The 12,797-nt window shown below is 48.8% G+C and overlaps 1 protein-coding gene across 1 annotated transcript in view; it reads left to right on the forward strand.

The window, feature by feature from the left end:
- Nucleotides 1-472: 472 nt before the first annotated feature.
- Nucleotides 473-12,797, forward strand: part of LOC138504628 (aminopeptidase N-like) — a 169,614-nt gene continuing 157,289 nt past the window's right edge. Inside the window, exon 1 of the mRNA XM_069625224.1 lies at nucleotides 473-1,123. Coding sequence (XP_069481325.1) covers nucleotides 489-1,123 — 635 coding nt within the window. The 5' untranslated portion in view covers nucleotides 473-488. The remainder of the gene's footprint in view (nucleotides 1,124-12,797) is intronic.

Raw genomic sequence — 12,797 nt, forward strand, 5'->3', positions numbered from 1 at the left:
CAAGTTTTGCCCGGGAAGGAAGTGTCTCCAATAGGATGCGCCATATGGCAGCGCATTCGCTCCGCCATGCTGCACGGTGGCCCTCCTCATCGCAGACAAATAACCGATTGCGCTACAGATTATCCCATGATTGGAAAACTCTAGTTGGGTTTCAAGCAAGTGGACCACAATGGGTGAAAAGTGGGAACTGCGTGCAGCAAAAATAAAACCCAAATTTATGACTGTATAATTGCCATGAGTGGGGTGATAAGAGGGTTAACCATTGGCTCCTGCAGACACACATGGACCTCGCGTGTAAATACCGTGAGCTTCTTGGAAGCAAGATAAGGGCAGAGAGCAGAGCCTTCCTTTCCTCTTCTCAACCTCCCAGTTAATGATAAACCCTTGATCCAGAGCCACAGCAGCGCAGGCATATATAAGGCGGGCGCAGGAGCTCCTTTTGCCTTTCCCTAATATAGAGAAGCCCATCCCCAGCTGAGGGCGTCAAGATGGCGAAAGGCTTCTACATCAGCAAGCTGCTGGCGGGGGTGGGCATCGTGTTCACTGTGGCAGCCGTGGCCACCATCATAGCCCTGGCTGTGGTGTACGCTGAAGAGAAGGCCAAAAATGTCATTGCAGACCCTGAGCCAACCAAGCCCAGCACAGCGCCCACTTCTGGGACCGGCTCGTCGACCACCTCAAAAGGCACGCCGACCGCAACTGCCGCAACGTCGCCACCACCAAATAATACATGGAATCAGTACAGACTTCCCAAAACTCTGCTCCCCACTCATTACGACGTGCAGCTGCAGCCCTTCCTGGAGACCAACAGCCAGGGCCTATATATATTCAAAGGCAAGAGCGAGGTGCACTTCTTGTGCACCGAGGAAACGAACTTAATTCTGATGCACAGCAAGAAACTGAACTACACCGGCAATTTCACATTAAAAAAAGGGGACGGCTCTGCGTACCCGACCATCAGACGAACCTGGCTGGAGGTCACAACGCAGTACCTGGTGGTAGAGCTGAAGCGCTACCTGGTCGCCGGCCAAAGCTATTCCTTTGCCACTGAGTTCACCGGAGAGCTGGCCGATGACCTGGCGGGCTTCTACCGGAGCGAGTACATGGAAGGAGGCCAGAAAAGGTAAGGTGTGCATGGAGAGCCAACCTACCCCCTTCCCGCTGCTTTGGCCTTCAACTCCCAGGATCCCTCACCACTAACTGTGTTGACGGAGGCTAATGGGAGTTGTAGGCCAGACACATGTGGTGGGTGACCACCCGCGAGCGAGACGCATTGTGCAGTAGCATAGCTGGCAAGTGGACTCATGTCACGTGGAATACCTTGAGCCAGTCCTCTTGTAATTCCGATTTCCCCGTTGTACTATGGGCCTACAAGTCCCAATATGCAACTCAACCCCAAGGAATGGCTGAAGGTGTCACTGTGATTGATATCAGTGCACTCAGAAGGTCCTCGGCAGGTCATGGCCGCTTGAACAGTCAGTGACTGAGCCTCTTACCCCAAACATTTAGAAGGGGGGAGGGAGAAGGAGAGAAAGAGAAGGAGGGTACCACCGAAGGAGCAGGGAAGACATTGAGTTGAAAAGAAGAGTGTAGGGAGCGTTAGAGTTTAGAAAGGGTGTGGGGGCGGGGAGGGGGTCGAGGGTTTAGGAGAACAAAAAGGCCAAGCAGAAAAATGATGGATAGGTTTTCATTTAGTGACTTTTCACGCCCGGTATTTCATCTGCCTCTCTGTCTCGCGAGAGGACGGCCACGCACTTACTGTGGCACGAGAAGCAGTATAGCGCCTGGCGGGGAGCTTAGGGGGATTTCCTACGAACACACAGAAAGCACTGGCATGTGCTACGGGGGCAGAAATTCTGCCCCGAGAGAGGAGGGCGAGCCACTCCCAGGGCAAAGCAACACATTTTACAGAACATTTTGCAGCAAGAATTGAAAAACACCCACAGGAATTACAGGCAACTCTAAAGATATAACAGTTCAGCAACACGCGCCTAACTTGCTGAGCTGCCGTTGATCAGCACTCGGCTTCCGCATTGACTGTCCCCCCCTTTCCTTCCCCCTCCACCCCCTAATCAAGTCTCAGGCTGAGGCAGCCCAGTAGGAGAGGAGACCCAAACCCTGTCACGCTGAATGATGTAAAAGTGCAGAGCACGCTATGCTTTGAATAGTCTTGGCCATACGCAGTGCTTTAAGTGAGCCGGGGCCAGGCCCCAGCAGTTTCCAAAAATTGGGGCTGAGCCAGGGCCCCCGGTCCCACCACAACATTGACGGGAAACATTATCCCGCCGCGGCCTCAACCTCACGGAAGATGCGCCTGGCATTCTGGAGTCAGGCAAGCTGGCAGAAGTGCCAGCCAGCCACAGCTCTGGCTGGCTGGCACTTCGGTCAGTCACTGTAACTTCCTCTTGTCCTTTTGTTTCCCGCCCCCTCCCCAGGTCGCCGAGGCGTCTTTGACCCTCGACGAACCTGTGGACTCTGCGCTCATTTCTATGTTTACACAAGATGGCTTGAAAAGTACGCAAACTATAAGGTATGCACAGAAATATATAAATATTATGTTTGTGTACTTCTCAAGCCATCTTGAAGTAAACAAAACCATAGTAAGGCAAGCAAACAAATATATAAATGTAATCATTTATATATTTGTTTGTGTACCTTACTATGTTTTGTGTACTTTTCAAGCCATCTTTTATAAACATAGACATACCATATGTCTATGTTTATAAAAGATGGCGTGCCTAGGACACAAACCATAGTAAGGTACGCACATAAATATATACATGCTTACATGCATTTATATATTTGCTTGCGTACCTTACTATGGTTTGTGTACTTTTTTAGGCGACGCACACACACTGCAAGCCACGCCCCCTAACGAGGGCCCCCTCAGTGTCTTCCCCACTTAAAGCCCTGGCTATAAGGTGGTGCTTTAGTGCCACCCAAAAGCCTAAACAAATGCATTAGGGTACAGCTAGGGAGTGATGGCACATGAGGAGGGACACACACATTGTTGGTGTTGTTTGGTTATTTACCCACCCATTGACTGCCCCTGACCATGCTGATCCTTATGGCCATTCTAACCACTTCCTGCCCCTCCCTGCCCAAAATACAATATCCAGAGATCTCTTTGAGCTGCCCTTATGAAGCCGTAAAATCAAACTTTGCCTGCCAGGGTTTTTGTAAAGCAGCCTTCTGAAAGCGAATAGTTTAATTAGTGCCGTGGACATGCTACTAGTGTAATACAAATGTCTTAGCTAGGCCTGCCTTCAGCCACTTGAATTATAAGCACTATGCATGTTCTTCACTGAGGTCCTGTTAAAAGAAAGCATTGGCAGAGCCAACCGTCCAGTGGCAAGTGCACCCTGTTCCAGCTGCTGCCATTAATTGGCAGTTAGTACCAATAAGGCAATGCCTGGCAAATACCTTTTCCATTTCTACGTGAAAGCCAAAACTGTTGGCATTGCCAGTGCTGGGTTTTTCTACGTTTTTGCCCCCCCCCCCAACAAACACATGAATGAAGGAGTATGGGATCAACTGCCCCCTCTGCCCCCATCTACTCTGTAGAAGAAATAGTCAAAGCTCATCAGTGGATATCGGCGAGTGAATTCAACACCTGCCTTGTCCACTGGTTCCATTCTCGGTGCTGGTTGGTTCACGGGTGAATACGCGGCTGGAAGGAGCGATTGTCAGGGTGGGGGTGATTTGCGGGCTTTGGTACTGAGTGGCTATAGGGAAGAACCGGGTGAATACACAGCTGGAAGGAGCAGAGAGAGTGCAGTCTAGAGACAGGCAGGGTGAGGATTGTTTGCAGGCTTTGGTACTGGGTGGTTATATGGAACAACTGGGTGAATATACAGCTGGAAGGAGCAGAGAGAGTGCAGTCTATAGATTGTCAGTGTGGGGATTATTTGCAGGCTTTGGTACTGGGTGGTTATATGGAACAACTGGGTGAATATACAGCTGGAAGGAGCAGAGAGAGTGCAGTCTATAGATTGTCAGTGTGGGGATTATTTGCAGGCTTTGGTACTGGGTGGTTATAGGGAAGAACCGGGTGAATACACATCTGGAAGGAGCAGAGAGAGTGCAGTCTAGGGATTGTCAGGATGGGGATTATTTGCATGCGTTGGTACTGGGTGGTTATATGGAAGAACCGGGTGAATACACATCTGGAAGGAGCAGAGAGAGTGCAGTCTAGGGATTGTCAGGGTGGGGATTATTTGCGGGCTTTGGTACTGGGTGGTTATAGGGAAGAACCGGGTGAATACACAGCTGGGAGGAGCAGAGAGAGTGCAGTCTAGAGATTGTCAGGGTGGGGATTAATTGCGGGTTTTGGTACTGGGTGGTTATAGGGAAGAGTCGGGTGAATACACAGCTGGAAGGAGCAGAGAGAGTGCAGTCTATAGATTGTCAGTGTGGGGATTATTTGCAGGCTTTGGTACTGGGTGGTTATAGGGAAGAACCGGGTGAATACACATCTGGAAGGAGCAGAGAGAGTGCAGTCTAGGGATTGTCAGGGTGGGGATTATTTGCATGCGTTGGTACTGGGTGGTTATATGGAAGAACCGGGTGAATACACATCTGGAAGGAGCAGAGAGAGTGCAGTCTAGGGATTGTCAGGGTGGGGATTATTTGCGGGCTTTGGTACTGGGTGGTTATAGGGAAGAACCGGGTGAATACACAGCTGGAAGGAGCAGAGAGAGTGCAGTCTAGAGATTGTCAGGGTGGGGATTATTTGTGGGTTTTGGTACTGGGTGGTTATAGGGAAGAACCGGGTGAATACACATCTGGAAGGAGCAGAGAGAGTGCAGTCTAGAGACAGGCAGGGTGGGGATTATTTACAGGCTTTGGTACTGGGTGGTTATATGGAACAACCGGGTGAATATACAGCTGCAAGGAGCAGAGAGGGTGCAGTCTAGACATTGTCAGGGTGGGGATTATTTGCAGGCTTTGGTACTGGGTGGTTATAGGGAAAAACCGGGTGAACACACAGCTGGAAGGGGCAAACAGGGTGTAGTGTAGAAATTGTAAGGGTGGGGATTATTTGCAGGCTTTGGCACTGCATGGTTATATGGAAGAACCGGGTGAATACACAGCTGGAAGGAGCAGAGAGAGTGCAGTCTAGCGATGGTCAGGGTGGGGATTATTTGCAGGCTTTGGTACTGGGTGGTTATAGGAAAAATCCGGGTGAATACACAGCTAGAAGGAGCAGAGAGAGTGCAGTCTAGAGATTGTCAGGGTGGGTATTATTTGCAGGCTTTGGTACTGGGTGATTACAGGGAAGAACTGGGTGAATACAGAGCTGGAAGGAGCAGAGAGAGAGAGCAGTCTAGAGAATGTCAGGGTGGGGATTATTTGCGGCCTTTGCTACTGGGTGGTTATAGGGAAGACCCAGGTGAATACACAGCTGGAAGGAGCAGAGAGAGTGCAGTCTAGAGATTGTCCGGGTGGGGATTCTTTGCGGGCTTTGGTACTGGGTGGCTAAAGGGAAGAACCGGGTGAATACACAGGTGGAAGGGGCAGAGAGGGTGTAGTGTAGAAATTGTAAGGGTGGGGATTATTTGCAGGCTTTGGTACTGGGTGGTTATAGGGAAGAACCGGGTGCATACACAGGTGGAAGGAGCAGAGAGAGTGCAGTCTAGGGATTTTCAAGGTGGGGATTATTTGCGTGCTTTGAAACTGGGTGGTTATTGGGAGGAACCGGGTGAATACACAGCTGGAAGGAGCAGAGAGAGTGCAGTCTAGAGATTGTCCGGGTGGGGATTATTTGCGGACTTTGGTACTGGGTGGCTAAAGGGAAGAACCGGGTGAATACACAGCTGAAAGGAGAAGAAGGGTGCAGTCTAGAGATTGTCAGGGTGGGGATTATTTGCAGGATTTGGTACTGGGTGGTTATAGGGAAGAACCGGGTGCATACACAGCTGGAAGGAGCAGGGTTTTGTGGGTGCTTTGTGATGTTTTTTTAGAGTTTCATTTTTGGAAGGCAACTTTTTTTTATCGTCCATTCTTTAGCAATAATTAGATTATCTCTTAATTTCCTCATTATTCCTTAGAATTTCCTTGAACTGTCCCCATTCCATCTTCACACTTGATTCCTTGACAGTCTTGATACATGGCGTCATCATTTCTGTCCATGTGCTGCTTTGGTGTCACCTGCGCCGGTAACACCAAATGGCCCCACGCACCCATCACACACCCATCACTCCTCTGCCATGATCCATGCCTTTATCACATGATATCTCTGGAGGGGCAGCCGCAATGGAACTGGCAATGGATCTGCTGCCAACCATCCATGGGGGCACAGGCATTGACGGGGGCAACATGCCACAGCCCCTGCTTTAGTATCACGTTAGGGGGGGCAGGAGATGGCCCCCTGCACCCCCATCTGTAATGATGCACCGAAGAGGTGCGTGAGAGAACAATTACACAACGGAAGACTGCAGCAACGGTCTCGCGGACGAGAACCAACGCCAAACAGATGCACCTATAACCAGACATGACAACTAGAGCGCAAGACTATACGGCTTCTCAAATCTCCTACTACACAATGGATCACAGCTCAAGGCCACAAGCCTACCTCTAATCTCCCTTACCGAAACACCACATACCCAGCCTTGATAAAGACCTGTTTATGGTCGAAACACGTGTCTGCACTTTTTGAAGATTAACACAAACTCAATAAATCACAAACAAAACGGAAAGCAAAACCGTGTGAACCATATCTACTGTGCCCAACAGAGCGAGCGGAATGAATCTATATAATCAAATGCACTCGTGCCATATGAGTAGAAACATCAACCAAACTGCATTGACCTACACTTTGGGCACCAAGAGCGCGGGCCCTATGGTTTCTACCAACCGGCTGCAAGTGCAATGAGACCTGACTGAATACACTGAGTAAGGCGCGGAAACCACTCGTTCCTAGTGCTCATATCTCTCGCTAAACCTACACTGTATTTATAGCAATGCCTTGGAAACAAAGCACATTACATGATAAAGTCGCCTTTCATAGTAAACTATACACGATATACATTGTCATAGAAATATCCTGAGCAATAAGAGTATGGCTTTAGTTTTATTCTCCCCATCCTGCATGCAAAGTCAGAATAGCATCATGTAGATTAATGTGAGCCTAACAAATCCCGCTTGGGTATTAAAGCCATGGTCATTATGTCATGAAGCCTGCAGCATTATACACCCTTCTCGCTTCTGATCACCCCCATTCACATTTCTTCAGCGACAAAAGTCCCTGCTAATAGCCCCCCCTCCCTCAATCCAGTGCTTTAAGCCTCCCATTGTGAAGTTCTGTTGGTACAGAGCAACGTGTCAGTTCCCTGGGAGAGCGGCTCTGCTGCCAGGAGCTCGGATGGTCACATGAATGGGAAGGGTGTTCTGCTGCCAGGACAATGAGGGTGCTGAGCAGGAACACTGCTCCTGCTCGGCACCCTCATTGTCCCACTCTGGCTCTTAAAAGAGCAACTGCGGAGGGAAAGCTGTCCCCCTATCCTCCTGGTCGGTAAGCCACTGCCCACGGACCGGGTTACCTTGGTGAGGTGACCCCGAACCGGCAAGGAATCAGCCTGCCTTGAAATTGTATTCCCAGTGCAGTGATATTAGAGAAGTGCTCCCATAGCTTTATCTGCAATACATTCTAAAAAGTAAAATCTACTAAGGAGTCTATTCAGTGGGCCTTTCAGGAGGAATTGCCTCATTTTCTGGGGAATCTCTCCAACCAAATGGAGCAATCCCAAATTCCCCGGAGCATTTGCAATTCCCAGACATGAGCTGGAAGCTGCTCTCCTCCCTTAGCAGAGCAGTGCAGGGCAGAGCAGTGCAGGGCAGTGCAGAGCAGTGCAGGGCAGTGCAGAGTAGAGTGCAGAGCAGTGAAGAGAAGTGCAGTGCAGGGCAGAGCAGAGTGCAGAGCAGTGCAGGGCAGTAGAGAGCAGTGCAGGGTAGTGCAGAGTGCAGAGCAGAGTGCAGAGCAGCGCAGAGAAGTGCAGTGCAGGGCAGGGAAGAGTTCAGAGCATTGCAGTGCAGGGCAGTGGAGAGCAGGGTAGTGCAGAGCAAAGCAGCGCAGGGCAGTGCAGAGCAGAGCAGTGCAGGGCGGAGCAGAGTATAGAGCAGTGCAGAGCAGAGTGCAGGGCAGTGCAGAGAAGTGCAGTGCAGGGCAGAGCAGAGTGCAGAGCAGTGCAGTGCAGGGCAGTGGAGAGCAGTGCAGGGTAGAGCAGAGTGCAGAGCAGTGCAGAGCAGTGCAGGGCAGGGCAGTGTCGAGCAATGCAGGGCATTGCAGGGGCGTTGTACAATGCCCACTAGCAGCAGAGGTTAGAGTTCTTGACTCACTACACTGATGACTGATCTTTATACATAATGACTGCTCAGTCATTGGGATCTTGCAAAAGTCACTGTGTGCATCAGGGGCGGTGCTACTGCGAGAAGTAAGAATGTTCCCTGTGTGTTGTAACTGGCAAGTGATGGGGCCGGGTGGACGAGACTCCCCCGGAATCACAAAGCTGGACACTGAATGCCTGAAGGACCAATCCCCCTAAAGACTAGCAAGGGCGCTCCCCCAGAAAGGAGCGCGACTGGGCACCCCCATCTTGGGATGACCTCTATCCTGCACAGGAGTTGCAGGGGAGAGAAAGGGGTCACTTAGATGCTGATTAGGAGCACAGGGCACCTGAGAGTCTGCGGGAATATTTGGCACCTGAAGAGACAGGTAAAGCTTTTGCAGAGCAGCAGTTGACGTAGAGGGTCAATTACACACTGTGGGTCGATTCCTGGAATTACGTGCAGCGAGCCTGTGCAATTAAGAAAATCTGTGTGCAACACGTATTCATGGATCTGTTTGCGCAAAGTAACCGTATTCGCAAGTCCGGGCTTGAACGCTGTTAGGGAGAATTCTCCTTCTAGGGCTAATTTCCCTCACCTAGTGAGTCCCCCAGCAGCTTTGCTGGATTTCTGGAGTTTATCTTTTTACACTTAGTAAGAGTGCGCCTCTTTTTCCCACTCTTACCTGTGTTTTGCCATGTGTATTTCATCTGTTTTTGTGATTGTGGACTCTCGAGTGCACCACTTCAGTAGCCGCCTTCTTTTGTATTTTACACAGCACCTTCAGTGCAGTAACGCAGGGTTGTCTTTTAGACTTACCACCGACTCCATTCCTGGGGCTGACTACAGTCCCCCAGAAAAGGGTAAAGTTACCATTTACTTTACTTAGTCAAATAACCACAGATCCAGTACACACCATCTTACATGGAGTACTGGAAAGGGTTAATCCTTAGCCCTTTTTTATCTGTATCTCCTAGAGCATTGTTTTGTTCTTTTAACATTTAGACTTGGCTGGTGACAGTGGTATCTACCCTAACTTTTCTACCGCGATTATACTATATAAACGTGGTATTGTTTTAGGCTATTATATTAGCCTCGAACATAAACTCGCTTGACCAAATACTCTTTCTTTTGGCTCCGGTCAGGTTTATTCGCCATTTCTTTTTGTTAAAGTCCTCCTTGTGTTTTACTTTGCGCGGCAAACCAGGTTTGCCTTCTTTGTTCACTGTCTTTTGGCGGGTTTCTACCAAGAAGCCCTCCTCCAGGCACCTGGGTGTCAAGGTGGGCTGAATGTGAGGGAGGGGTGTAGTCATCCCCTGCACAGGGTATCCTAGGAAACCCAAGTCACACTTTGCCATGATTGGCTGAGGGGGTTGTCCGGGCTTGACAACCCCCCTGCTGCGTGATTGACAGCCAGGCTGTGTGAATGGGGGATTTTCGCATAAAAGGCAGGTCTCTTGGGCTAGAAGTCAGAGTCGCCACTGGAACTAGAAGGAACCGAAGAGAATCGGAGAAGAAGACGGCTGCTGCAACTACCCCATACCGGTGAAGCCCTGCTGCAGTCCGGAGCTATCTACCCTTCGACGACCAGAGAAGATCCAGTCCGGAGTCTTCTTCCCTTGAGCCTGGTGGGGATAACCAGCTCATCTTCCACAGCCAGAGGATCCTCTTCTTGGTTGAAATCACTGTACACTACTGTAGTGGTCCGGATAGCCATCTGAAGAGCCTCTCCTGTTTTTAAAGAGCGCACCTTTTATTCACCATCACTGCTGCCGGCTTCATCCCTGTGTGGTGCAGACCTCTCCCGACGTCATCCTTCGTACCGAAGCTCCAGGAACCGTGCGTCTGCAAGAAACTACCAGGAACAACTACCGTGGCCCCAGCTTCTTCATTGAATAAGGTACTGTGTTCTGCTTGAAGAATTAGGGGGAATCCCTTTTCTTCGCCTCCAAGGCTTGCCCTTGTCTTCCCTCCTTCTTACAACTTTTGCTTCCTCCATTGACAATATCTAAGTACTCCTGGCTACGTTGAATCTTGAACTGTCCGACTGTGTTTATCCTCGACAACAGGAACCCGGTTCCACTTGACCCTGGCTCCGGCCTATTGACTCTTGAATTTCGGTCAACAAGTCTTCTCTGATTCTGTCTGCCTTGACAAAGGTTTTGCCTATGATTTTTGCCCCCAACTCCCTCTGGTTAACTCGGGTGTTAAGTGCGTTTTTGCCCCAGTAACATTTCTTGCCGCGGATACGCGTATCTTTAGTAAGACCGAACTGTCATTACTGTCAAAAAGTGATCGCATATGTATTCCCGGTAACGTCTTGTGTTTCACAACACCGGTCCATTAAAACATAGGTTACTTGCCTTGAGTTAGAGTGTACCAAGTGAATTGGTTGGTTGTAGTGTATTTTACGTGTGTTTTTGAATTAATAGAAGTGTTGTGTTTATAACAACAGGTTTAAAAATAAATGTACTTATATTTTTTACCTGAAACCTTGAGTCAGTGTTTGCTTGAGTCACAGTAATTGTGGTCCCTTTGTGTAATCTCTGCTACTGCTCATCTACTCTTGAGATAAGCCTGGCTGCTCCGCCACTGCTACCACTCTGACATAGTAGTATAGGCTTGCACCAAAGGTAAAACTTGTATTGCCACCTGTAGTCTTAATTGTGTGTAGTGGTCCCTAAGGGCACTGCACAGGATTCTGCCTAACACTGGTGTACAACGGTGAGGATTTGGAAGTAGAGTGATTACACTTAGTGTGCTGCTATTGCTTGGGTTCAACTAACCACAAGGCTAACACCACTAATTCTATTTAATTGAAAAATCATGTCAAATATGGAAAGCTGCACTGAAGAGGGTCTTTTGAACTACACTGCTGAGGTTAAAGGAAAGAAATCTGAATTGGTTGCAAAGTTAATGGGAAAACAAAGTCTGGGGAGTGGGTCAGAAGGGCCTACCCCTCCAGCAAATGTGGATACTGATGTTTCTGATTCTGAGAGTGTTACTTTAGAAGAAGTAGATGAGTCCTTGTTAGGAAACCCTACAACTCCTTTGCCTGCTCAGAAAGCACAACCTCTGTCCACAGGGACCCCCACAGGTCCTACACGTACTCCTGACTTTATTGCACTTGAGAAAATGAGACTTGAATTAGAAGTGAAACGTATTGATGCACAAACTGCCATGAAACATCAAGAGTTAAGGCTCAGAGAAATGGAGCTGAATCATGAACTAGAAATGAAGAAACTGTCTCTAGAAAATGCTTCTCTCCCAGAGCCCTCTAGGTCTTCAAGCCCTAAGAGACCCCCGTATGCCAAAGGAAATGATTGGTATGTATGAGACTAAACTTGATATTTTGGATTGGTTAGCAATGCTTGAGTACAATCATGGGATTCAAGGTATTTCAGGGAATCAGCTGATTCCTTGGCTTTTCTCTAGGCTTCCCCCTGTTGCAAGTGATGCTGTAATGGAGTTGGGGGAGGTGGATAAACAGGATTATGAGTGTGTGAAACTAGCATTAATAGCTAGGTTTGGGAAGACCCCTTCCCAGTATCTTAAGAGGTTTAGAACCCTCAAAAAGCATGATGGTACACCTTGGGCTACCTGGGTGTGTGACTCTTTGAAAAACTTAGATGGTGGGGTTAAGGGTTACAAAGTGAGCACTTATGAAGGTTTGGGGAATCTTGTAATGTTGGAGTCTATTTTTGATGCCTGCTCTCCTGAGCTCAGACAGCACTAGCCTGATTCAAAGGAGATAGATCCTAAGAAGTTAGCTAAGGCTGCTGACTTGTGGGTTGCCAACAGGGCTACTCACAAGGATTCTGAGCTACTCAGAAGAAGGATGAGGGAAAGCAGTCAAAGAAAGACAACAAGGAGAATTCCAATAATTCCAATCCAAAAGAGGGCCCCAAACATAACCAGGGTTAGCCACAAGTTAAATGAATCAGGCTAGTGTACCATCTGGTCCCAAACCAGATGGAGGTCAGAACAAGCCCCCATTCCAGAGAGCATTTGGAAAATGCTTTGTTTGTGGGTTAACTGACCATGTGAAAGGAGATCCCAAATGTAAGGGTAATCCTTCAGGGGTCCACACTATCTCCTTAGCCTTCTCCCAGGTGGAAGAAGTACCTATGACCAGTGGAAACCTTCAGTTACTAGGTGATGAGCCCTTGAGAGTCTCAGCTAGTGTTTCTTTAGTGTCCTTGGGTATTTGGGAACAACAGAACTTAGATGTCTATAACTCAATCCCATATAATACTAAAGAGTATTATAAAGATAGTGTTCTTGTGAATGGTCAGGAGACCCCTGCCATCAGAGACACTGGAGCCAGCATAACTGTAGTTGATGAATGTTTTTTCAAGGTGGAGGATGTTGCTAAGGCACCCAAACATCTGACCAAGTTAGTTGGAGGCCCTGTGCAGATGGTTCCCCAGTTACCAGCTCTCATCCAGTGTTATGACATGACTGTCAGGATA

Source organism: Ambystoma mexicanum, chromosome 11, assembly GCF_040938575.1.
Source record: "Ambystoma mexicanum isolate Mex_15411 chromosome 11, UKY_AmexF1_1, whole genome shotgun sequence".
In the NCBI taxonomy this organism is placed as follows: domain Eukaryota; kingdom Metazoa; phylum Chordata; class Amphibia; order Caudata; family Ambystomatidae; genus Ambystoma; species Ambystoma mexicanum.